Below are 22,538 nucleotides of genomic sequence, written 5' to 3'. Positions count from 1 at the left end.
TCATAATCACGATAGTTCTCAGAGTACACACGCGTGTCCTGTCACCTGACAACAGGACCTCGGTCGTCCAGCGAAGGCCTCCTCCGCTGTTTCCCACTCAACAAAGGGGAGGGTCTCTGCAGGGTGGACCCTGGGCTCCTCCCCCTCTCCTGGAGGTCCTGGAAGCTCATGCCCTGCCCACTGCCCCGCCCAGCTCCTGTCACAACAAAGGCCCACTCACCACCCCCCTAGCCGATCCCCCTGACAGGTCGGTGAAGACTCAGCAGTAAACAGGCAGGCGGGGAGGGGGCTTCAGGGTCACTGTGCTGGCCGCCTCCATGGGGAGCTGCCCTGTGGTGGGGGCGGAGCTGGGCGTCCCTGCTCGCGTGAGTGTGGCATTCGGAACATGGGGCCTTTTGCCAGTGGCGGCAGGTGCGAGGGACAGGACAGCTGGGCACCCAGACTCTGTCTCTCAGTCTCTCTCCCCGGCACCCCAGCTCCCCGTGGCCGCCTGTCCCCACAGAGAGTGCCCTGCTCCCCCTTCCCCCTGGGAAGACAGGGGCAGAGGAGACACGGAATATCAGAGTGGGGGGTGGGTGGCTCTTAGAGCTTAACTCCAGGCCCAGACGTCCATGAATGCAGGCTTGGGGGCGGGGGTGGGGACAGGAGGACATCAAACATCTCCTCCCGTGACTTCTGACTACTCAGTAACTCTGCTCCTTCAGGAAAACAAACAGCCCCAGCCCCTTGAAGACAAAGGTTAATGACTTCGGAGATCACGGGACAGCCCAGCGCCTGCCCTGATGTGCCCTCCCACACCTGCTCCCTCCTGAGCCCGCCCCACCTGCTCACCTGCTGGGCCCGCCCTCACCTGCCGCCTGCCCTGAGGACTTCAGCCTGGGGGGGGGTGTCACTGATAACCAATCCCCAGGCTATGCATGCTGTCCCCGGGCTTTGGGGTGCTGTCCTGTGCCCTGGGGGATACCCAGGAGCAGGGCTTCTTACTTTGGCTCCCTGCCCCACACATGAGGAGGCCTGAGCCGTTCTCCAGGGATCTGGAAGGTGGGGCAGCCTCTCCTAAAACTGATGTGAAAAATACTTAATGCGGAACGTGTTCCCTGCTGAAATAAAACCTGGACAGACAGCCCCCAACTCTGAGGAAGGACGGAGTCCGTGGTGCAGGGCCCACGTGGGCTGCACGTGTTTAACCCCAGCACAGTAGCAGAAGGTGAGGCAGAGTCTCCGCTGTCAGCGTCGGCGCCGTGAGAAGGTTCTTCTTCCTGCGGGCACATGCGACGCTCGGCCGTCTGTGGAGCCACGTGCGGCCCGTGTCGTGTCTGTGCCGGGGACCCGCGCCCCGGCCGCCTCACTCCAGCACCGCCATCCGCCCGAGATGTGGAGTCGGACCGCGGATGGACTCACGTGGCCAAGGACGAGACAGAAACGCACCCGGTTCGTCTCTGAGAACCGAATCAGGGGTACGGAGGATCACGCGGGACGGACAGCTCCAAGGAGCAGGATCCTCCCATTTTTAAAATGTACTGTCGGGAGTCTGGGGCTCCGTCGGTTAAGCGTCTGCCTTCGGCTCAGGTCATGATCCAGGGTCCGGGGATGGAGCCCCGTGTCCGGCTCCCAGCTCGGCGGGAAGCCTGCTTCTCCCTCTCCACTCCAGAATGCAGGAGAGCACGTCCGCGAGTGCACACCTGATCCTCACAGACAAAGGACCCCAAAGGCCGCGGCCTGGCTCGCGTCGGAAAGAAGTGGGGGTTCCGCGGGGAGACCGACGTCCGGGGTTCGCTGCCGCGCACTGAGAGCTCCCTGGACAGGAAGCGTGTCCTGGGCTGTGGCGCTCATCCCTCGGGGATGCCGTTTTAGGGAACAGAAAGGGCCCCTCGGTCCCGGGAGGGCAGGAGCCATGTGCACGGACGTCTGTGCGCCCTCAAGGGCCACGGGGACGCACCGGAAGCTCCTCCCGGCACGAGGGGCACCGGACCAAAACCCGCGCTCCCGGGGTCACCTTGTACTGAGGCTCTCTGTAGAACTCAACCCCTGAGAGGGTGAGAAACGGCTGTTGCCATAAGGTCAGGACTCGGAAGCTGTCGGGAGGCTCTGCCGCTGCGCAGGAGCCACGGGAGGGCGACCGTGACCACCGCGGCCCCGAAGGGAAGGCACAGGCCTCAGGAGCGGAATGGGGAGCGTCCGCACTGCGGGGACCTTGCCGTGAGGCCGCAGGACGCAGACCCCTGCCCGTGCCCCATGGGCTCAAGCGGCTGACGGACCAGCGCGGGAGGCAGAGAACGAGCAGCTTTGTGGCGACAGTGGCCCGAGGACGGTGGGGACAGCAGCGTTCAGAGCAAACAGCCCCACGTCCTCATGCGACTGGCGAGCTGCCTCGTTAGCGAGCTGCGTGAGGGCGTCTTCGAGACCTGGCAGCCGACGGGGCCGTGCGAGGGCAGGAAGCAGGTGCAGCTGTTAGTGGCAGATGCCGGGGAAGGCCCGTGGCTGCGAGGAGCAAGATGCTTGTGACGCCCACGTTCTGGAGGCTTCCGAGGCATCCTGAAGATTGACAGGAAGGGTCAGCCTCCGGATAGAGGCGATATCTGAAGGGGTGTTTTGAGGGAGGTTTAGCCAAGGCCCATAAAGGTGGGGTCGGAGCTCTGTGTCAGGCCACCAGGGAAACGCAGGCACCAGGCGAGTCCCCAGGAGAAGGGCTGCGGGCCGGGGGCAGTGGGCGCCTCTGCGGGCTGGAGGCACAGACCTTCCCACCCTGGTGTGCGGTGCGGTTTCTCTGGGGAGGGCGAGAGTGCCTGGGAAGGGACAGACGCGGGAGGGTGTGTGTTTCCGGAATGTTCTGTGTGCCCGCTTTCCGGAAGTTCATTAACCTGGAAAACAGTGATAGATGTGCCTACAGGTACGTTCGTCAGGGACAAAGGGAGCCGAGAGGAGCCGCGTGGAAATTGTCTACAGCGTTACCGTCTCCCCAGCGCACTGCATACTCGTGTGTTCCACAGAAAAGGTGCTGTTTAAAAGGCAAATTTAATACAAAGTAATAAAAAATGAAATAAATAAAATTGCAAATTTAGTTTAAAATCTTAATTTTTTTTTAAAGATTTTATTTATTTATTTGACAGACAGAGATCACAAGTAGGCAGAGAGGCAGGCAGAGAGAGAGAGGGAAGCAGGTTCCCGCTGAGCAGAGAGCCCGATGCGGGGCTCGATCCCAGGACCCTGAGATCATGACCTGAGCCGAAGGCAGCGGCTTAACCCACTGAGCCACCCAGGCGCCCCAAAATTTTAATTTTTTTTAAAGACCTGCACTTGTCTAGATGGTTGTAGACAACTTTTTTTTTTTTTTTTTAAGATTTTATTCATTCACTTGAGATAGAATGAGAGAGAGAGTGAGCACGAGCAGGGGAGCTGCAGAGGGAAGCAGACCCCTCGCCAAGCAGGGAGCCTGATGCGGGGCCCGATCCCAGGCCCCTGGGACCATGACCTGAGCCGAAGGCTGATGCTCAACAGACTGAGCCACCCGGGTGCCCCTAAAATTTTAAATTTAATAAAATGCTCAAAAGATAATATTAGGTAAAAGTCATGCACAGTTCAACTTCAAGCAGGGAGCGAGTGTGCCGGGGTCGCTCGTACGCACACGCACACTCTGGTGACCCGGACACAACCTGGGGGTTAGGGGCACGGTCCCCGCATGGCAGAAATCCCGCCTCAACTTTTGACTGAACCGCAGTCGCCCGCAGGTGACCGGAAGCCGCCCCGATGGCCTGAAGCGGATGACGACGCCCTCCGTGGACGCACGCCTCCTACCTGGTGTCCCTCGGAGCCACGAGGCAGAGAACAAGCCCCACGGCGTCGTGTGTGTCGCACGCTCTGTGCCAGCTGGCCCGGCCGTCCCCCGTCAGTGGGAAAACCGTGCGGACCCTCGGAGCCACGTGCGCGTCTCTGCAGGCGCGGCACAGAGTCGGGCCTCGCGAGCACCCCTTCTCTAGTGGGAAGTGTTGCTACGGCGGGCGCGGGAGAGCAGGCTGCCACGGAGGACGGGCTGCGGGGACGGGCCTCTGACCTGGCGCTGGGGAGGCCGGGTGCCATCCCCGTCACTGGTGGGGACTCTGTCCCAGGGTCCTCGCCGGCCACAGGACACGTGCCCACAACATCCCCCATCCCCCGTCCACTGGGAGGGAGGCACGTGGGCCCTAGGACCTGGACGGGGCTGGGGGGGAGGCGGCCTCGGCCATCCTGACTGCTTCCAGTCACCACTGTACTGAATGCAAAGGCTCCTTGAGTCTCTCCACCTGAGCCACCGGGCCCTTTGGTCACCAAGACTGTGGAGCGTGGTCCCGGGGGAGCTTCCCCCGTGAGTGGAGTGCGGGGAGGCCCCAGCCTCCGTCCCGCTGCCTCCCTGGACAGGACCCTCTTGGGGTGGCGCCGCAGGGACCCCTCGCTGGGTCGATGCTGAGCGTCCCGGGGCCTTGGGTGCGGTGGGTAAGCAGGAGGCGACGTCCTGCCCGTGGATGTCCCCTCCACTGCGAGGATAGAATGGAAGCAACGAGAGAGCAAATAAACTGCGTGTTCGAAGGAAATGATGCTACGGAACAGGGGAAGGAAAGTAGAAAGGGCACAGAGGTGGGGCAGGGACAGGCCGGCCGGCCGCGGTGCTGGGAGGGCCGAGGCCCCCGTGACAGGAGGTCGGGGAGAGCAGCCTGGTGGATGCTGCAGGAGGACGGGTAGGAGGTGCATGCCGCGCAAAGGTCCTGGGGCAGATGTGGGCCTGGTGGTCAGGGGTGACCAAGGGGAACCTCGGGCTGGAGTTGAGGGGTCAAGGTCAGAGTCCAGGCAGGTCAGGTGGGACCTTACGGCCACTGAGGCCTTTGCTTCTAGACAAGCAGGAGCTGACATGAGGGCACAGGCGGGAGCAGGGGGGCAAGAGCCCGCCACCTCAATGGGGCTGTGGGAGCCCTGCCTGCACCCCGCATCTGCCCCCCAGGTACACGGAGCATGAAGGTCACCCAGGGACTGTGGCGCCGTCACCAGGCACCCAGCCTTGTTGGCACTCCGCTAGGACCTCGTCCCCCACGCGTGAGTGGGGGCCCTCCGCAAGGTCCAGGGCCAGGGAGCCTGGGGGCCCACAGTAGCCCCTGTTCCTGCTTCTGAGACCCTGGTCCGGTCAGGCTCAGCCCCAGGCACCTGGCCTTCCGGACGTGCTCCCAGCAAGGAGCCGCGGAGCTGCGGGGGACGACTGTGCTTGCGGAGGACAAGCCCCTTCACTCCCGCCCTTCACCAGCCCTCGGGGTCCAGGCCACACCTCCCTGCTTCCGGAGTGTGCCTGCCCCCCCCACAACCCTCCCCGGGGCCTGGGCCAGCCTGGGACACCTCTCTCCTCTCTCTCCTTCTGTCTGTCTTGGCGTCTCTCCCTCCGTCTCTGTCTCTGCGGTGGCCTCTGCCTGCCCGGCCTGCATTGTTATCTCGGAACGAGACGCCCCTAAATTCTGACCTGATCGCTCCCTTGCGGTCTCCACCCCTCCCTAGTCCCCTGTCCTGGGGCAAAGGTCAGATTCCCGAGCTCACCCCTCTCTGAGTGGCCCTCGCCCGTCCTCACCGTCCTCACGCGAAGAACCCTCGGATGTCAGTGTGAACGGTCTCACGGGGTGGGGTCGGGGTCAGGGCATCCCGTGCCCAGCCTTGGGGATGTTATTATCCGGTGGCACAGGTCCCCAGGGAGCCTGACAAGCAGACAGTCGCCGTGACGGAGCCCGTCCCCCTGGGAAGGACCAGGTGGCAGGGAGAGCTTGGTGCCCCGCTGACCCCAAAAGCTGGTCGGAGGCCGGGGACGGGCGTTGCCGGGGAAAGTCCTGTGGGCGGGCCGGGCGCTGCGTGGCCACTCACCAGAGGCGCGGCGGCCGGCAGCAGCCAGGACTGCGGTGGGGTTTCGGGAACTGAGTCGGGAGGGGCCCCCGTCATCCCTGCACACAACCTTCACCCCGAGGTCCCTGCTCTGCCTCAGTCTCTGCTCAGACGCCAAACCCTGGGCGGGGTTCTCTTCTGGCCCCCCAGCCTTGCCCCCGAGGGCACCGAGTAGAGGCCACGCTGCCGTCTGCACATGCAGCTGGCTTCTGTGTGTCTCCCTGCCTGACCGTTCTGGGGGCCAAGACCCCACTTCCCACTGCAGGCCTCGCCCCCCAGCTCAGGGGTGTGGGGGGCTGCCCCACGCAAGGCACTGGACGCAAGGGACTCCAGCTGCCCCAGGGAGAGGCTGGGTGGCGGACGAGTGATGCCTCGGGGAAGTCCGTGGGCCAGAGAGCCCTGGAGCCCAGTCTGGGTCCCCGAGTCCTAGAGGCCCTGAGTCCACAATAGCTCTGGGTCCCCATATGCCAGAGCTTGGCCCAGGAGGGGTCTGGGCAGCCCCAAGCTTGGTGTGAACAGGGCAGTGGGCTGCTCCCAGGGCCCAGGGTCCCCCTCATGTCCTGGACTGGGATGGAGGCTCAGGGATGCCCCAGCACTCAGCCTGCTGGCAGAGAGCTGGGGAGACAGGGCCGCTCAGGGCTGCGCTCTGCTTCGGGGTGGGGGGTGTGGCCACGAGAGAGCATCCCGGGGTCGGGGAGGAGCAGCGTCCCGCCGAGTCCGCCAGGCTATTGAGCTGGGGGTGTGGGTCTGGCCCAGGAGCACCCTGGGGGGTGGGGGACGGCAGACTCGGGCGTTTACACAGCGGGAGGGGCTGGCTGGCACCTGCAGAGCTGCTTCCGAGGGTCTGCGGAGCCTCCGCAGATAAGGCATTAACAGCTGGGGCGGACTGGCCGTCAGATCTGCTGACGCCAGGCGCCTGGGGCAAGGTGCCAAAGGTTCCCTATAAAGTGCCGGGGCTCTGGGCCACTGGCCACTCACCCTCCGGCTGCTGGCCTGCCTCTGTGGGGAGGGACCTGCCTGGCGACCACCATGGTGAGGCTCGTGCTGCCCAACCCGGGCCTGGAGGCCCGGATACCCTCCCTCGGCCAGCTGGAGACCATCGAGGCGGAGGAGGCCAGCTCCCGGCCCAAGTGGGACAACAAGGCCCAGTACATGCTCACGTGCGTGGGCTTCTGCGTGGGCCTGGGCAATGTGTGGCGTTTCCCTTACCTGTGCCAGAGCCACGGCGGAGGTAGGCCACGGGGCTGGGGGGACGGGGGACGGCAGACAGGGGCCTGGGTGTGAGTGGCGCCACGTTCCCCTGGGACGCCAGCACCCCTGGGCCGCGGGCAGGACGGCACGCATTTGTGCCTTCCCTCGGAGCGCCACGTGCCTCCACGCGTGTGCCGGGGGCCGGGCCGGGCCGGGCAGGGCTGGGCTGGGTGGCCCGTGGTCCGGGGCCGTCTGTTCCCAGCTCATGGCAGGAAGTGAGGGATGTCCACGGCCCTGACCCTGCGCGCCCAAGTGTCCGGGTGTGGGGAGCCCTGCCCTGTTCTCGAACACATCTGACCTGCATGTGGGGGTCTAAGAGGAGCCGGCCACTGCTCCGGATGGAGCCCGCCCCCCCGAGTCTGGCAGGGCAACGAGCCCAGCTGTCTTCGTGTCCACCATGGGGCCCCATCTCAGCTCTCCCTGTGCTTGGTGCGTGTCCTAAGGCCAGAGCTGGTGCCACCTTCCTGGAGGGACGGGGGCAGGCGACCCGCACAAGGCCACCCTGGCCTCGACCCCTCCTGCCCCCTCCAGAGGCCTCCGGGGGCCTTGCCTGCAGCCTAGGGGTCTCTTTCCACAGGTTGAGGCTGCCCCTCCCCCACCCACAGGTCCCCCAGGGATGCTGGGTCAGTGTCCTCATGACCTTGTCCCCTTGCCCACCCTCCCAGTGTCCGTGGGCTCCGGGATGTCCGTGTGTCCATGGCTCCTGCCTGCCAGCCCTGACAGGGGTGAAGGCAGAGGGGTCTGGCTCTGTGAGCCGGCTGGCGGCTGCTCTGCGGACACAGGTGCTCCGGGGACGGGGGTCAGCAGGGGCTGTCTTCCTTCTGTCTCTGAAGGACCTACAGGCTCTTGCCTGGGCTTTGGGATGTGGAAGTTTGCTCAGGAAAAGCAGAAGTGGTTCCAGGTCAAGCCCAGCAGCCCTGAGTTCCCGCGCTTTGTCTTTCCCTCCTGTGCTTCTGGGAGGCGGGGACCGTGGCGCTGGGGGCAGGGGGTGAGAGACGGGTCCCCAGGAACAGAGCCCCTGATGTCAGCGCCGCTTCCTTCTGAGACTGCCCGGTAACCTGCCCCCCGGGGTGAGAGCGGGCACTGGGCCGTGTCAGGAAAGGTCCTCCGACTGGGAGCAATTCTTGTGTGTGGCCCCAGGCGGGGGATGTCGGGGATGTCGGACCAGAGGACTGCAGAGCCGGAGTCCGTGTGGCCTCTCGGCCCCTCCCCTGAACTCCCCGCCCTGGGCCGCTGGCTCTCTGGGCACGGGCTCCCCTCGCCGAACACATCTCGGGCTGGGCTTTGCTTCAGGAGATCCCCATGAGCTCAAAGAGCACGGTCCTTCTAGGCCTTGGCCAAGGGGAGCCCGCGCTGGCCCTCCCGGGCCCTTCCCTTCGCAGCCGGCAAGCTCTGGAGGGCTGGGCCTGGGCTGTACCCTTGCAGCCTTAAGTCACACTGGCCACCCTGACCAGGAGGCCCTCGGGCTGGAGGCCACTGCGCTTCCGTCTCTGGCCCCCAGCCCCATCCTGGCTGCCGGGAGCAGTGCTCATGGGTGCGGGACCCCCAGCCTCCTCCCCAAGCTCTGTCTGTAGTGACCTCACGGCTCCCTGCCGACCGGGGGTGCACCGGGGCTTGGTGGGCCCAGGGGACGGGGAAGGGGTGGCAAGGCCCCTTTGGGCAGAGCCTTCTGGGCCTAGGAGGGCCGCGTTGTGAGCTCCAGGGTGCAGGCCCCAGGGGAGGAGGGCCCCAGGAGTCAACCCAAGGTGGCGCCCCTCCCAGGGTCACGACCTCCAGGTCCCGGACAAGCTGCCGCCCCTGGGTGCCCTCCCCAAGGCCGGCTGAGAGCGGGGCCGCGTCCCGGGGCACTCTAGGTGCCGACTGGGACCCCCAGAGCAGGCAGGCAGCTGGAAGGGAGGCCAGGGGTGGGCCAGACCCAGGGAGTGAGGAGCTCACGGCCGCGGCATCTTCCCCGCACAGGACGGCCGTCTGGCCCGCGGGTCTGTGACTGGCGCCGGCTGCTCAGAGCTGCGGGCAGGGGGCCAGAAGGCCAGGAAGGCCCTGGGGGAGGGGCCGAGAGGCCATCCTCAGCTGCCTTTAGGGACCCGGTGAGAGACACGTGAGAGAGGGGCCGTGCTGGTCTGTGGGCCCCTGGGGGAGGCGGCCGGTGCCCCCAGCACACCTGCTGCTCAGCCCATCCGCAAGGATGCCATGTTTCCCGGACCGCTGCGGGTGATCGGGAAAAGCCCAAGTGCGACCCGCACCACGGGCGGCCTGTCGAGGGTTTGCGATCAACCCTCCAGCCTCCCGGGCGCCTCCACAGCCCAGCACGTGTCTGCCGGCCGTGACCCTGCACCTGGCTGGGGGCTCACAGGGCTCCTCTCTGGCAGACCTGCTCAGCGCCCCCCTGCCCCAGTCTCCCCGCCAGGGTTATGTGCTGGCAGGTGCGTCTCCTGCGGGCACCAGCCGCTCCTCCTGCCCCGCCCGCCGCCTCCACCTGTCCACCCACCCAGCGGGCGCCGGGCCGCACCAGGAGGCCCGTCTCCCAGGACCTTTGGAAGCACATCTGGGCGCCACGGTGCCCGCCTCTGCTCCCTGCTTCCCCACCTCGCCCCACGGCGCTGGTTCTGAAAGGAAAGCCGTGTGTCCCTGGGGCTTTCTCTGGACCAGGTATTGCTGGAGAACATGCTTGTCCTGGGGACGAGCAAGGGGCCGAGGTCCCGGGGCTGGGGGCGCCAGGGGGGGCGGGCCTCAGGGGACCCAGAGGGCTCCGCTGGGGGGTGGTGTGGACGCGTCCCCCAGGCTCCCACTCTCTCCCTCCACGGCCGTGCCCGCTGCAAGCCGAGCCTGAGGCACAGGGATCCACTGGTCTGTGGGCCCGGAGGGGCTCCTGTGAGGGAGGGTGCCGGGAGCGCAGGCCGTGGCAGACGCGCCCTGGATAAGGGGGTCTCCCAGTGAGGTTTCCAAGCATGAATAGGAGTTTCCTGCCGGCGATTGAGGGGCGGGGAGACCGGTGCACGAGACAAGCCACGGGATGGAAGGGCGTTTGCAGACTTGGTGTGCTGCCGTGTGCGTGTTTTCTTGGTACTTTTGCTCCAAGGTTTTCAGATCAAGCCCCTAAGGAGACGTTGGAGAGGAAAGTCTTTTCTTTTTGTAACTAGACCCTCACTGACACGGGGACCCAGCGAGCAGGTCCTGCTGGGCTCTGAGTGGCCCGGGCTGTGCCCCCATACCCAGGGGGCATCTAGCTGGTGGCTCTTCCTCTCCTGGTACCTGTCCTTGGATTTGCTTTTATGTCATTGTCAAGCCCACACCCGTGAGTTCCTGGAACTTGGACCCCTGCCTCTGACGCAGCCCCAGCTTCTGAAGGAGCCTGGTTCTGGAGCCCCGGCTAGGGATTGAGGCCACTCGGGCAGTCCTATGTGTAGGACAAGGACCCACGGCAGGAGGCCTGGCGCTCCCAGCACGAGGACCCCACAGACAGAAGGACGGAGACATGTGAGAGCGAGGAGAGAGAGGGCTGTGGCTCTGTCCCCCTCACACACCCATGCAGGCACCGACACACGCACACATGTGGACACGCCCACCCACTCGCGCACCTGCACACAAGGACACTCACGCCCGCAGGCACGTACGTGTGGACACACAGTGCCCCCGCCTGCCTCCCCCGGGGCCCTCTAGGTCAGGGTCTGAGCCCCACCCTGACCAGGAGAGCAGCACCCGAGGTGGAGGCGGCTGGCGCAGGCGTGGGTGTGGGAGGAGTGGGGTTGGGGTGACGGGCATGACAGATTCGAGGAGCAGGACAAGCAGAACGAGCAAGTTGGGCAAGGAGCAGGGGGTGGTGTGGCTTCGGGCCAGGGGCTGGAGAACACGGGAGAAAGGACGCGGGGGCGGGGGGGGGGAGGAGAGCGGCCTGAGGCTGTCCCAGATGCCCCTGCTCTTGGGACGGGACCCCAGGCCGGGCAGGGGCCAGTACCGTCCCTCAGCAGGTCATGGCCGGCCCCCATCAGCGCAGACCGAGAGCCATCCCGGCGAGAAAACAGCCCAGTTCAAGGGTCTCGGTCCACAGGGGTCTAGGGAGTCCAGCGCCTGTGGCTACCAGGCAGGGACCCAAATCCCCTGTCAGTCCTGAAGCAGGAAGCGTCCGGTCTCCGCCACAGAGCCGCATCCTGGCCCGCGTCCAGGCCGGGGGGGGACCACGGCTGCGCTCATCACTGCTGGGCCACACTCAGCACCGTCCCCCGCCGTGGTTGCACCTGGAAAGCCTCCTGGGCTCCCGGGCAGTCTGGGGACCCCAGTGGTCACCTTTACAATTTCCCTCCTCGACCTGCTCTCCGGCACCAAAGCTGGGGGTTTTGTGAGATGCCGGGGGTCCTGGTGACTCCACGAGGGCGGTGAGGCCCCTGCTCGCGCGCGTCCATGCTGGCTTCCCGAGGCTCAGAATGACTCCCTCTGGTGCGCGACCTCCGGGTCAGCCTCGGAACCCTGGGCTCGCGGGACCTGTGCCCTCTGACCCTTCCCCACCGCCCAGCGGAGGCTGCCGAGCCCCCCCACGCTCCGTCTAGCACAGCGACCCCGGCGCTCATTCCCAGGGGCCGCCGTGGGCTGCGGACAGACGCTACCGCGGGGCAACGGTGCAAGGCAGCTCCGTGGCAAATGGTGCTTGTGGCCGTGAGGTCCCAGGCCGGTGTTTGTGCTGCCATTCTGAGGCGCCGTCAACAAGCACAGTGTCCCCAGGGGCCCCCCCGTGCTGCCCCCGGCCCCCACTGCCGCCTTCTCCCTACGCAGGCGCCTTTATGATTCCGTTCCTCATCCTGCTGGTCCTGGAGGGCATCCCCCTGCTGCACCTGGAGTTCGCCATCGGGCAGAGGCTGCGGAAGGGGAGTGTGGGCGTCTGGAGCTCCATCCACCCGGCCCTGAAGGGCGTCGGTGCGTGTCCGGGGCCCTGCCCAGAGCCAGGGTTCACAGCGGCACCCCCTCTTCCTTCTCTGCCTAATTTCAGGGACAGGAGGGGCCCAGGGCTCCACGCCCAGGCCTGTGCAAACCCATCCTTGGGATCTCAGGGGACCGTGGGCCACAGGTCCAGGCCCCATCACTCCTGGCTACCAGGGACCAGCCGGGCAGCTGAGGCCATCCTGAGACCCAGGTGCCCAGGGCATGAGGGTACAGACACGCATGGAGTGTAGAGCCCCTCCTCCCCGCCCAGATCAGGGCTCAGCAATGGCCAGACTGACCAGGAGGGGCGCTGACCACGGAGTTCCTTCCTAGCACTGACCCCTCCCCCAGTGCCGGCCCCTCCCCCACAGAGCAGACCACCACCCCGCGCTGACCCCTCTCCCCCAGAGCGGACCCCTCCCAGTGCTGACCTCCCCGTCCAGCCCTGACCCCTCATCCCCGCAACGCCCCCCACTCCTGAGCAGTGACGGTCTCGTCCCCCAGGCATTGCGTCCATGTTCGTGTCCTTCATGGTGGGCTACTACTACAACACCATCATCGCCTGGGTCATGTGGTACTTCTTCAACTCCTTCCAGGACCCCCTGCCCTGGAGCGAGTGCCCACTCAACGCCAACCGGACAGGTGAGACTTGGCGGGGCCGCGGTGGGGGCGGGGCCCCGGCGCTGGCGGTGGGGGGAGCCGCGCCCTGGGACAGGCGGCCCACGGCCCACGAAGAGCTGTGATTTCCAAGTTCCGGAGCCGCCGTAGCTCAGGTCTTGCAAAACCAGAGCCCGTTTAAGGCTTCCCTCTTGGGGGGGTGGCAGCACCTGTGTTGTTACGGAGGAGACGGGACACCTGCCCACCTGTCCCCGCCAAGCAGGCAGTGGATGTGGAGTTCCAGGTGCCCCAGAGAGCTGCTCCCCAACATCTGCAGGGCAGTGTCCCGCTTCCCACTGGCCTTTCCTGCGCAGTCCCCAGAGGCTCTGCAGAGCGCTCTCGCCCCTCACTGTCTGCTCCTTCTGGGGGTCGAGGGCCCTCAGGGAAAGGGGGAGCGGGCCCTAGGCTGTGGCCCGTGAGGGCCTGGGGACGCGTGAGAGCAGGGGCGGGGCTATGGGCACACACGCCCATGGGGACGTGGGCAGCCTGTGTTGTGAGCGTGGGTTGGACAAGCAGATGTGGCCAGTGTGGTTTGCTGCACGGATCCCTCCGGATGTGCTGGGGCGGGAGCCGGCAGGGCAGGCCCCTCGGAGTCGAGAAAGGACGAGACCCACCCCCATGGCCTCTCTTGCTGCTTTCAGGGACCTTTCAGGTCACGGTCCCTATCTCAGGAGATGGGGTCGGGGTCCTCCAGGACTGATGGCTTCCCTCTTCTCGGGGTGTCAGGCTGGCCTGGAAGGACACCCAGGACCCTGGAGGCCAAAGGGATGAGACCGTGTGAGATTGAACACTGTGGCCCGGGGTGGGCCTCAGCCCGGGAACCGGAGAGACCTGTGACCCGTGCGCGGCAGAGCCCCTGGCCGAGGGCCGACTCCCAGCTCAGCCTGTGGGTCTCTCATGTGCCTGTAGCGGGGCAAGAGGGAGAAGGGAGGCAGCAGAGGCCTCGTGTGCACAGGCGCGTGGGTGTGCGTGTGTGCACACTCGTGCTGCGAGTCGTGTCTGCGTGAGGTGCACGTGTTTGTGCGAATGTGCACGTGTGCGGGCGTGTCTGTGTGCACGTGTGCGGGCGTGCACAGGCATGCTTGTGTGCACAGAGGAGTGTGTACGTTGTCCCTACTGTCACTGTCCCGAGGCACAGCTCGGGGCTGGGCTCCTGTCCTCTGCGGCGGCTCGCACTCCCTGACCCGCTCTGACTGGTGGGGACGCCCGCCCCAGGCTACGTGGACGAGTGTGCCCGCAGCTCCTCCGTGGACTATTTCTGGTACCGGGAGACCCTCAACATCTCCACCTCCATCAGCGACTCCGGCTCCATCCAGTGGTGGGTCCTGCTCTGCCTGACCTGTGCCTGGAGCGTCCTCTACGTCTGCACCATCCGCGGGATCGAGACCACCGGGAAGGTACTGGAGGGGGTCACGCTCAGCCGCTGCGAGGGCCCCACGTGTCCACTGTCGGGGAGGGGCCTCTGCTGCCCCTGAGCTCAAAGGGCTGCAGGCAAGTGGCTGCGAGAGCTCGGACCGGGGAGCCGGACCACCGCAGTTTCAGGACGTGGGTAGCGTGGGGAGTGGGCGCCTCTTCCTGCTTGCAGCCTGGGGCCGGGCACACAGGGAGGGGCGGGCCGCAGGTCCCACACTGTCACCCCTTCTCCTCGGGAGCCTGCTTGGCTCCACCAGCCCGTTGGCCCACACCTGCCCTGTCCGCAGGCCGTGTATATCACCTCTACGCTGCCCTACGTCGTCCTAACCATCTTCCTCATCCGCGGCCTGACGCTGAAGGGAGCCACCAACGGCATCGTGTTCCTCTTCACGCCCAACGTGAGTCTCCCACGGTCGGCCCAGGCCCAGAGGGCCCAGCAGAGGCCAGGCTGGGGGACGGCCAGCTCTGGGCCCCTCGTGGCATCCAGGCAGGGCCTGTCTGCTCGATGGTGACCATGTGGACTGAGGGCGGCCACCACGGGCTGTGCACCAGCTGTCCCCTCCAGGAGCCCTGCGTCCCCGTCCCCAGACCTTCCACGCATGACTGAGGGTCTCTGTCCGGCTGTAGGTCACGGAGCTGGCCAACCCCGTCACCTGGCTGGATGCAGGGGCTCAGGTCTTCTATTCCTTCTCACTGGCCTTTGGGGGCCTCATCTCCTTCTCCAGCTACAACTCTGTGCAGTGAGTGTCGGGGGCTCTGCCTGCCCGCCCTGTGCCTTGGCTCCCCAGCCCCAGGGCGGGTGAGTGGAGGAAGGCGTAAGGGTGGCCCCGCTGACCCCGGGTCCCTGTAGGGCTGTGCCCGTGGGTGCAAAGAGGTGTGCTGCGGCCTCAGGAGGGCTTTCAGGAGTGAGGAACCCCAGGGAGACCCGTTTACGACCCGACCTCCCCTGGTGTCTTTGCCCCAGCGATCACGAGCGCTGGTGTTCACCACCCCTACGCCCCGTTGTGCCTCAGCACCCAGAACCCCAGGAGGGCTGGCCCCTGCTGTCCACCACGGCCTGACACCTTTGTGGAAGGGGTCCAAACTGCAAGGGCCCTTCACCTCCACAAGCATTATGGGGCACCTCCCTGTGCCCCACCTGGTGCACCAGGACCGTCCTGCTGGGACCCGTGGTCCAGCAGAGAGACAGACAAGCCACGGGAGTAGACGGGACGGGCGTAGGGCCAGGTGGGCTCACCCGCTGGCTGTGGTGTTGGCGGGACGGGGGCAGCCGAGGGGACGGACCTGACAGCAGGTGCTTCTCAGCCGGGGCCGTTTGCCAACTCAGTGCTCACCAGCGACTAGTGCAGTCACATTCCCGGCTCTGCCAGCCCCGGCACCAGCCCCAGAGCACGCCCTCGCCCCAAGGGAGACCTGCGCCCGTGTGCCCTCGCACCCACCCCTGCCCCCCGCCCGCTCCCTTGCTGGGCAGACTGGCCTGTTCCCAGCCTTTCACCATATGGACGGCCAGGAGCCGTCCTCCGTGCTGGCTTCCGTCCCTGAGCAGGACTTCCTCGGCGTCCACCCCTGCCGCAGCCTGTGTCACGCCTCCTGCCCTTCGCGCCGAGGATGCCCAGGCGTGGACGGGCCACACGGTTGCCCTCCCCCTCCCACGATGGACACAGGAGCTGTTTCCACCTTCTGGCGATGGCGAACATTCGTGTCCGAGCTCGGGGGCTGACGTGCCTTCGCTGCCCGTGGGGCGCCGGGGCGGGGCTGCTCTGGAGTTAAGGGCTCAGGGAGTGGTTTCCACGAGCCCACCCCACCTCCCGCCCCCAGCCATGCAGCAGCACCCGATCCCTGCTCGCCCTTGCCAGTGCCGGTCATCGGCCCCCGACGCCGGCGGCCAGAAGCATCCGAAAGGGTGTGGGTCCTGGCGGGTGGGGCTGCGGCGTCGGGGCTGTGTTCTCGAAGTGCTGAGCCAGGGTATGGGCTTCAGGTGTCCAGTGCAGGGGGCAGGGCCCAGCCCGTCTCCTCGAGGTCCCATGACCCGGGGCAGGTCTCCAGGGCCAGCGTGGCGGCGGCCTAGGGACACGGTGGGAAGGGAAGCGCGGGGTGGGCTGCGTCCCTCGTGGCTGCACCCTCCCCACTGGGCACCCCGTGCCTGTGCCGATTGGGTGCTGACTCCGGCGGGCGGGCGTCCCCGTGGGCCGTGACCAGACGCCATTCTCACACAGCAACAACTGCGAGATGGACGCTGTGATCGTGTCAGTCATCAACGGCTTCACGTCCGTGTACGCGGCCACCGTGGTCTACTCCATCATCGGCTTCCGCGCCACGGAGCGCTTTGACGACTGTTTCAACACGTACGTGGTGGCCCCCTGCCCCGGAGCTCGCGTATGGTCTCCGGGGAGCCGCCAGCCTGCAGCCAGCCCCCTGTCTTCCCAGGAACATCCTGACGCTCATGAATGGGTTCGACCTGCCCGAGGGCAACGTGACGCAGGAGAACTTCGAGGAGATGAAGCTTTGGTGCAACAGCTCAGATCCCGAGGCCTTCGCAAGGCTGCGCTTCCAGACCTGTGACATGAACAGCTTCCTCTCAGAGGTTGGGCCCCTGGGGGGTGCTCCGGGGATCCCCGGGCTGGGGCAGGGGGTGAAGGCGCCACGCTTCCCCCTGAGCCGAGATCTGACAGGCCCGGAGTCCCAGCTGCCACAGAGCCTGTGCCCCAGGCCTAAGGCCAAGGCTGGGCCCTGGGGCCCCAGCGGCCTGGCCCCCTGCAGTGCCCAGCGTCAAACACGCCAATACCCCCAGGTCCACAAGTGCTGGAACTCCACCGACAAACACACAGACGTGCGCTGACCGAGCCCCCGCCCAGCTCTCCTCGCGGGCGTGGCTGACTCCGGGCTGGCTGACCCTGCCCCTGTCCCAGGGCAGAGCCGTGCTCTGCAAGCCGTCCTCTGAGGCACAGATGGCTCTAAACGCCAGGCTCGATGAGCAGCAAAGCTGGCACGCGGTCAGGATTTATGGGCCAATGTGACTTAAATTTTGAATTTTCTACTTTGGACTCATGCGCTATCTGGGGACATGTCACACATGTTCAGGGCCTGGCATGGAGTCCAGTGGCCGGGGGGCGACAGGCTCCACAGGAGCAAGGTGTGCCAGAGAGAGCACAGCCAGCAGAGCAGGGGGGCGACCGGAGGGTCCCCTCACCAAGTCTGTCCCCCGATACATGCTGGACAAGGGGTGGCGTTGTCCGAGGGCACCGGAGCCTCTGAATTCCTTCTCCTCTGAAAGCCGAGGGAGGAGTCAGTGCTCGGGGCTGTGCACGGAGCATCCCCGGGGCGCTGAGTCCCAGCCCCACCACCCCGCACCCTGCCCAGGGTCCAGCCGGTGCTTCTGCCCTGGTTTTGCCTTCTCACGAAGTTCTGCAGGGAGAATGGAGAGTTTGTGTCCCGGGGCTGGCTGGCCTCTCACTCCCGTCCACCCACGGGGGTCGAGCTGCTCCCCTGTGCGACGCACGGATGCTGGCCACTCCCCTTTCCTCCTAAACTCCCCGCGCGGCCCCGGGGACGATCCGTGCGTGGAAGGCAGCAGCCGTGTCCTCTGAACTTGCAAATGCTGTGAAGTCGCTTTGGGAGCCCTGACTTGGGAGCGAGTCCCGGGGACAGGGGCAGCCCGGCAGGGAGCGCTGGGTCCAGGGCGCCTCACTCAGCCGCCAACCCCGCCGGACACACCTCGGGGGAGGAGCTGAAACAGGGGTCTCGGGACGTCTGCTCTGGGCACTGGCTCAGGCCTCGTGGAGGTCACCCCACACCCTGAGCCCAGCTGTGCGGCGTGCGTCTCAGCGAGCAGATGGTCTCTGCAGGAGCAAGGGTCTGTCTGGGCAGCCCGGGGCCCTGACGGCCGCTGAGCAGGGCAGCCCTTTCCTGGTCGTCAGACTAGTTCAGCTTTAAAAATACAGCGGGGCCTAGAACACAGGTTCTGGTTTTTTCTCCGAACGGCTCGGCTCAGCCCTCTGCTCGCCCGGCAGGGCTCTGCGGCTGCGGCGCTGTCTGGGGAGGATGGGGCCTGGGAGGGTCCCTGGGGGACCTCGTTCCTCTGTGACACTGCCCCACCCCTGCAGGGCGTGGAGGGCACCGGGCTGGCCTTCATCGTCTTCACAGAGGCCATCACCAAGATGCCCTTGTCCCCGCTGTGGTCCGTGCTGTTCTTCATCATGCTGTTCTGCCTGGGCCTGTCGTCCATGTTCGGGAACATGGAGGGCGTGGTCGTGCCCCTGCAGGACCTCAGGATCATCCCGAAGAAGTGGCCCAAGGAGCTGCTCACGGGTGCGTGGGGCCGGGGCGGCGAGCTCGGCTCCCGGGGCACGGCCAGGGCACGGGGCCTCCGTCCGCAGCGGCCTTATTCTCTGCCCCACAGGCCTCATCTGCCTGGGGACGTACCTGCTGGCCTTAATCTTCACGCTGAACTCCGGCCAGTACTGGCTCTCCCTGCTGGACGGCTACGCAGGCTCCATCCCCCTGCTCGTCATCGCCTTCTGCGAGATGTTCGCCGTCGTGTACGTGTACGGCGTGGACAGGTAGGAGGGAGACCGTGGTGGCGGGCGGTTTCCAGCGGGGGTAAGCGGGTCAGGTTTTGGGGGGGGCGGGACAGCCCCGCCGGGACTCGGGGCCGAACGTGCACGGGCCTGACGCCCGTGTGGCCGAGGGCAGAGGGGCTGGGCCACGGACGGATGTCCCCCGGAGCAGTCCGCACAGTGTGCCCTCCAGCTTCCAGACGCTTCCGGACCCGGCAGACGGGGCACTCGCCGGCATGTCGGGGGCGGAAGGAAAGCAAAGCGCTCCCGTGGAGGGAAGTCGAGACCGTGTGGCCAGAGCCGCAGGGTAGGAAAGGTCGTCACTGAACCACCAGTTGAAAGTGAAGCACTACCACGTCCCGTGCAGGCGGCCGGAGTCCCACACAGGCCGCCCGAGACGCGGGCGCTGACGGGCCGGATGGGCCGACCAGCCCCGGGGCTAGGGTACGGGCAGCAGACGTGAGGGCCAGGTGTGGGCAGCAGGGGCTCCCACAGCAGAGATCCAGGCTGCCCCATGGGGTCCCAAGGAGGCCACCAGGCCCAAGGGGAGGGGGCTCCAGGCCTTTCTAGACAGAGAGAAGAACAGTGGGTGAGCAGGCTCGTCTGAGGTCTATGTGGCCAGACACTTAGGACATCAGGCCCTGATCAGAAAGGACCCCAGGCCCAGAACATGGCACCTGGGCTCCCGCTGGGAGATGGGCTCCCCAGGGCCTCAGAGACCACCTGCCTGCGTCTGTTACTATAAAGCACGTACAAGCCGTTGGAGGGCCTCCTCCACCCACAAGAGCTCCCCGCGCGAATGCGGATTTCCACAACACACTGTGAACCCGCCTGGGAGCCAGGGAGTGGGGGGGGCTGCGGCCACGACACCTCCAGACGCTGCGGGGGAAGGCTGCTGTGCCCGCCGCAGGTTGTGACGCAGACCTGTGACAGCCTGCACGAGGGCACGGCCGTCTGGGACCGTCTGAGGACAGTCTGAAGCCGGACGCTGGCAGAGCTCCGTTCAACACGCCATAGGGAGGACATCCCTGTGCACAGGAGAGTCCTGCTGGGTCCCACCTGGGGACGAGGCCTGGGCAGCAGTGTCCCTTGGACTCTCTGTGGCCCTGGACAGCGCGTGGCCACGTTCTGCGTGCTCCATGCCAACATCTAGAGACAGTGGACTCTGGTGCAGAAGAGTCCAGCCCGGACAGGCGGGAGACGGTGCAGGGCCACAGCCCTGGTGGGAGTCTGGGACCGGGCTGCTGGCCGGGCCACCCTCCACCCTAGATGCACGGGCTGCAGCTCTGCATGAGTCCACGCGGCGAGTTTACAGTCTGGAGCTCCGGGCAGCGGCACTGCGGACAGTGGAGCGTCCCGCTGGCCTCCTAAGGCGGCTTCTGACGCAGGAACTGGGCTCTCCTGGAGGGGCGGGTCTCTGGGCAGAGGAAGACCGGGCTGCGGCACCGGAGATGGCGACGCCGTCAGGGTTGCACGGCCGGCTGCCCTCTGCTGCGCCAGGGTCACTGGCCTGTGGAGAAACCCCTGATGGCTTCCTTCCCGCCTTGTGTCCAGGTTTAACAGGGACATCGAGTTCATGATCGGCCACAAGCCCAACATCTTCTGGCAAGTCGCGTGGAGAGTGGCCAGCCCGCTGCTCATGCTGGTCATCTTCCTGTTCTTCCTCGTGGTCAAGGTCAACGAGGAGCTGGTCTACAGCGTCTGGGACCCTGCCTACGTGAGTCGCTGGGCTGCCGGGAGGGGCAGGGGGGTCTTGCTCCTGCAGGGTGGGGAGCCTGGGGTGTACCTCCCCTCCCCCACAAGGGCCAGGAGCTGACCCGCGGGGGCGGGGGCGCCTGCCCCGAGGGAGACCCTGCGGGCTGCTCACTGCCGCTCTCTCCGCAGGAGGAATTCCCCAAATCCCAGAAGGTCACATACCCCGGCTGGGTGTACGCTGTGGTTGTCATTGTGGCTGGGGTGCCCTGCCTGGTCATCCCCGGCTTTGCCGTCTACAAGCTGCTCCGGGACCGCTGCCAGAGGCCAGGGGACCGCCAGGGGCTGGTCAGTGGACTGTCCACGGCCTCCATCAATGGGGACCTGAAGTCCTGAGTGGCCCAGCCCGGCGTGTGCGGCCGTTGGTGTTGGGGAGGTTCCAGGCCACACACGTGAGAGTGCTTGCACATGTGAGTGTTTGTGTGTTTATGTACACTGCAGGATCACACATGTGTGAGTGTGCACAAGTGTGTGTGTGAGTGTGTGTGAGTGTGCTCGTGCTGCCCAGGTATGTGGGGGTGTGCGTGTGTGCGTGTGCAGAAGTTCGTGTACACGTGTGAGAGTGTGACATATAGACGGTGCATGGGGAGCTGTAGGGAAGCGTGTGTGATGCGTGTGTGTGCACATGCGTTTGAGGACGTGGTGGGTGTGTGCATACATGTGCCGTGTGCATGACTGTGGTACATGGGTGTGTTGTATAAACATGTTTGTGCACACATGGCCATGTGTGCATGTGTGCGTGTACACACACACACACCTGCTGCACACACACACACACACCTGCTGCACACACACACACACACCTGCTGCACAACCCTAGGGCCCTTGCACCTGCTTTGTCACGGGTGTGGTGGGCCAGGTGCCGCTGCCGGGTCCCGCTACGTCGGCGCCGATGGAGAGTCCCGGCTGGGGTGCCGTGGGGAGGCCGTGCCTGCCAAGCGGCCAGCGGGAAACGGAGCGGGTGCTCCCTCGGCCGCTCAGCTCCAGTCCTATCGACCCTGGACCCAGGAGCTCACAGCGAGGTTGGGGTACTGGTCCCCCGCGATGAGAATGGCCCTTCTCGAGCCCCTAGCTGTGAGCTCTGGAAGACTCTGCGGAGTCCCTCGGAGGCCTGGCCGCCCGCCTGCCGGCCTTGGCAGGATACGGGCTCCGAGACCGCCAACCCCATTAATCACTGCTCCTGGCGGCCGCGGATGGGTGAGCGCTCGACAAAACTCAACTCGGCCTAAGTGAAGGCGGAAACCAGCCTTTGAGTTTTCGTAAGAGGGCATATTCCCTGCATGAATTTTTAGCTAGGTGCTGGAAAAGGCGAGTTACAGGGTAACTGGGCCATAGCCACCAAGGTCGAGGACCGTCCGTGTGTCCCGAACTCGGCAGGGACCGGGAAGCCCACGTCCTCAGCGTCCCTCGGTGAGGCTGGTGCCGGCTCTCCCCTCCCCGTCATGGGAAGGGTTGTTTTCTGGGATTCGACAGCCTGTCTCAGCCAGAGTCACTGGGCACCTAGGGTGGCCGTGTTAATGAGCTCACCTCCGCTCTCCTTGGAAAAATCTCAGTTTATGTAGCTGGGTTTTCTGATCATCCGCTAGGCCGGGGTGGGGACCTGGGCGGAGCATGGATCCCTAAGCCATGTCCCCCCTACTCGGTTGCCCCAGGGCCCTGTCCCTGTCCCCCTGCCTCCCGCTCCTCGGTGACACAGAGTTCAGACCTGCAGCCCCGCTGTGAACCTCCAAACACCGGCGTCTGCTATCCTCTTACGCTGCTGGTCGCCTGGCTGCCTACAGAATCCTCAGGGGCTAACGGCCCGCCGTGCAGGGTCCCCCGTCCCGCCACACTCCAGCCTCCGCCTTCTCCCAAAGCCCCCCCAGCGGAGAGACCAGCAAGCAGCCCCCCAGGGGTACACCACCCGCCCAGGGCGTGTGAGGAGGAGACGGGCGGGGGTGGCCCCGGGAGCCCATCCAGTCATTCTGTCCCCTGAAGAGCGCCTTGTTTTGCAGACCTGGCGTATTTGCAAGTTGTTGGAAATGCGGGATTTGTGGGCATAACATGCACCTGTCTAAGTAAATCACTATTTCATAGTCTCAGCCTAAGTGTTGTCTAGATGCAGAG

At 65.8% G+C, this 22,538-nt stretch overlaps 1 protein-coding gene across 1 annotated transcript; it reads left to right on the top strand.

Moving 5' to 3' along the window:
• Positions 1-6,851: 6,851 nt before the first annotated feature.
• SLC6A19 (solute carrier family 6 member 19) lies at positions 6,852-22,513 on the top strand. The gene is made up of 12 exons (XM_004768393.3): positions 6,852-7,120; positions 11,908-12,048; positions 12,559-12,696; positions 13,927-14,108; positions 14,412-14,522; positions 14,752-14,864; positions 16,341-16,469; positions 16,552-16,708; positions 18,228-18,432; positions 18,524-18,683; positions 20,235-20,397; positions 20,565-22,513. The coding sequence occupies exons 1-12, from the start codon at positions 6,919-6,921 to the stop codon at positions 20,766-20,768; spliced, it is 1,905 nt and encodes a 634-aa protein (XP_004768450.1). The 5' UTR covers positions 6,852-6,918; the 3' UTR covers positions 20,769-22,513.
• Positions 22,514-22,538: the final 25 nt, after the last annotated feature.

This window comes from Mustela putorius, unplaced genomic scaffold (genome assembly GCF_011764305.1).
Source record: "Mustela putorius furo isolate JIRA1106 unplaced genomic scaffold, ASM1176430v1.1 tig00000107_pilon_pilon_pilon, whole genome shotgun sequence".
NCBI classification, from domain to species: domain Eukaryota; kingdom Metazoa; phylum Chordata; class Mammalia; order Carnivora; family Mustelidae; genus Mustela; species Mustela putorius.
This window is presented reverse-complemented; position numbering and strand designations above follow the sequence as displayed.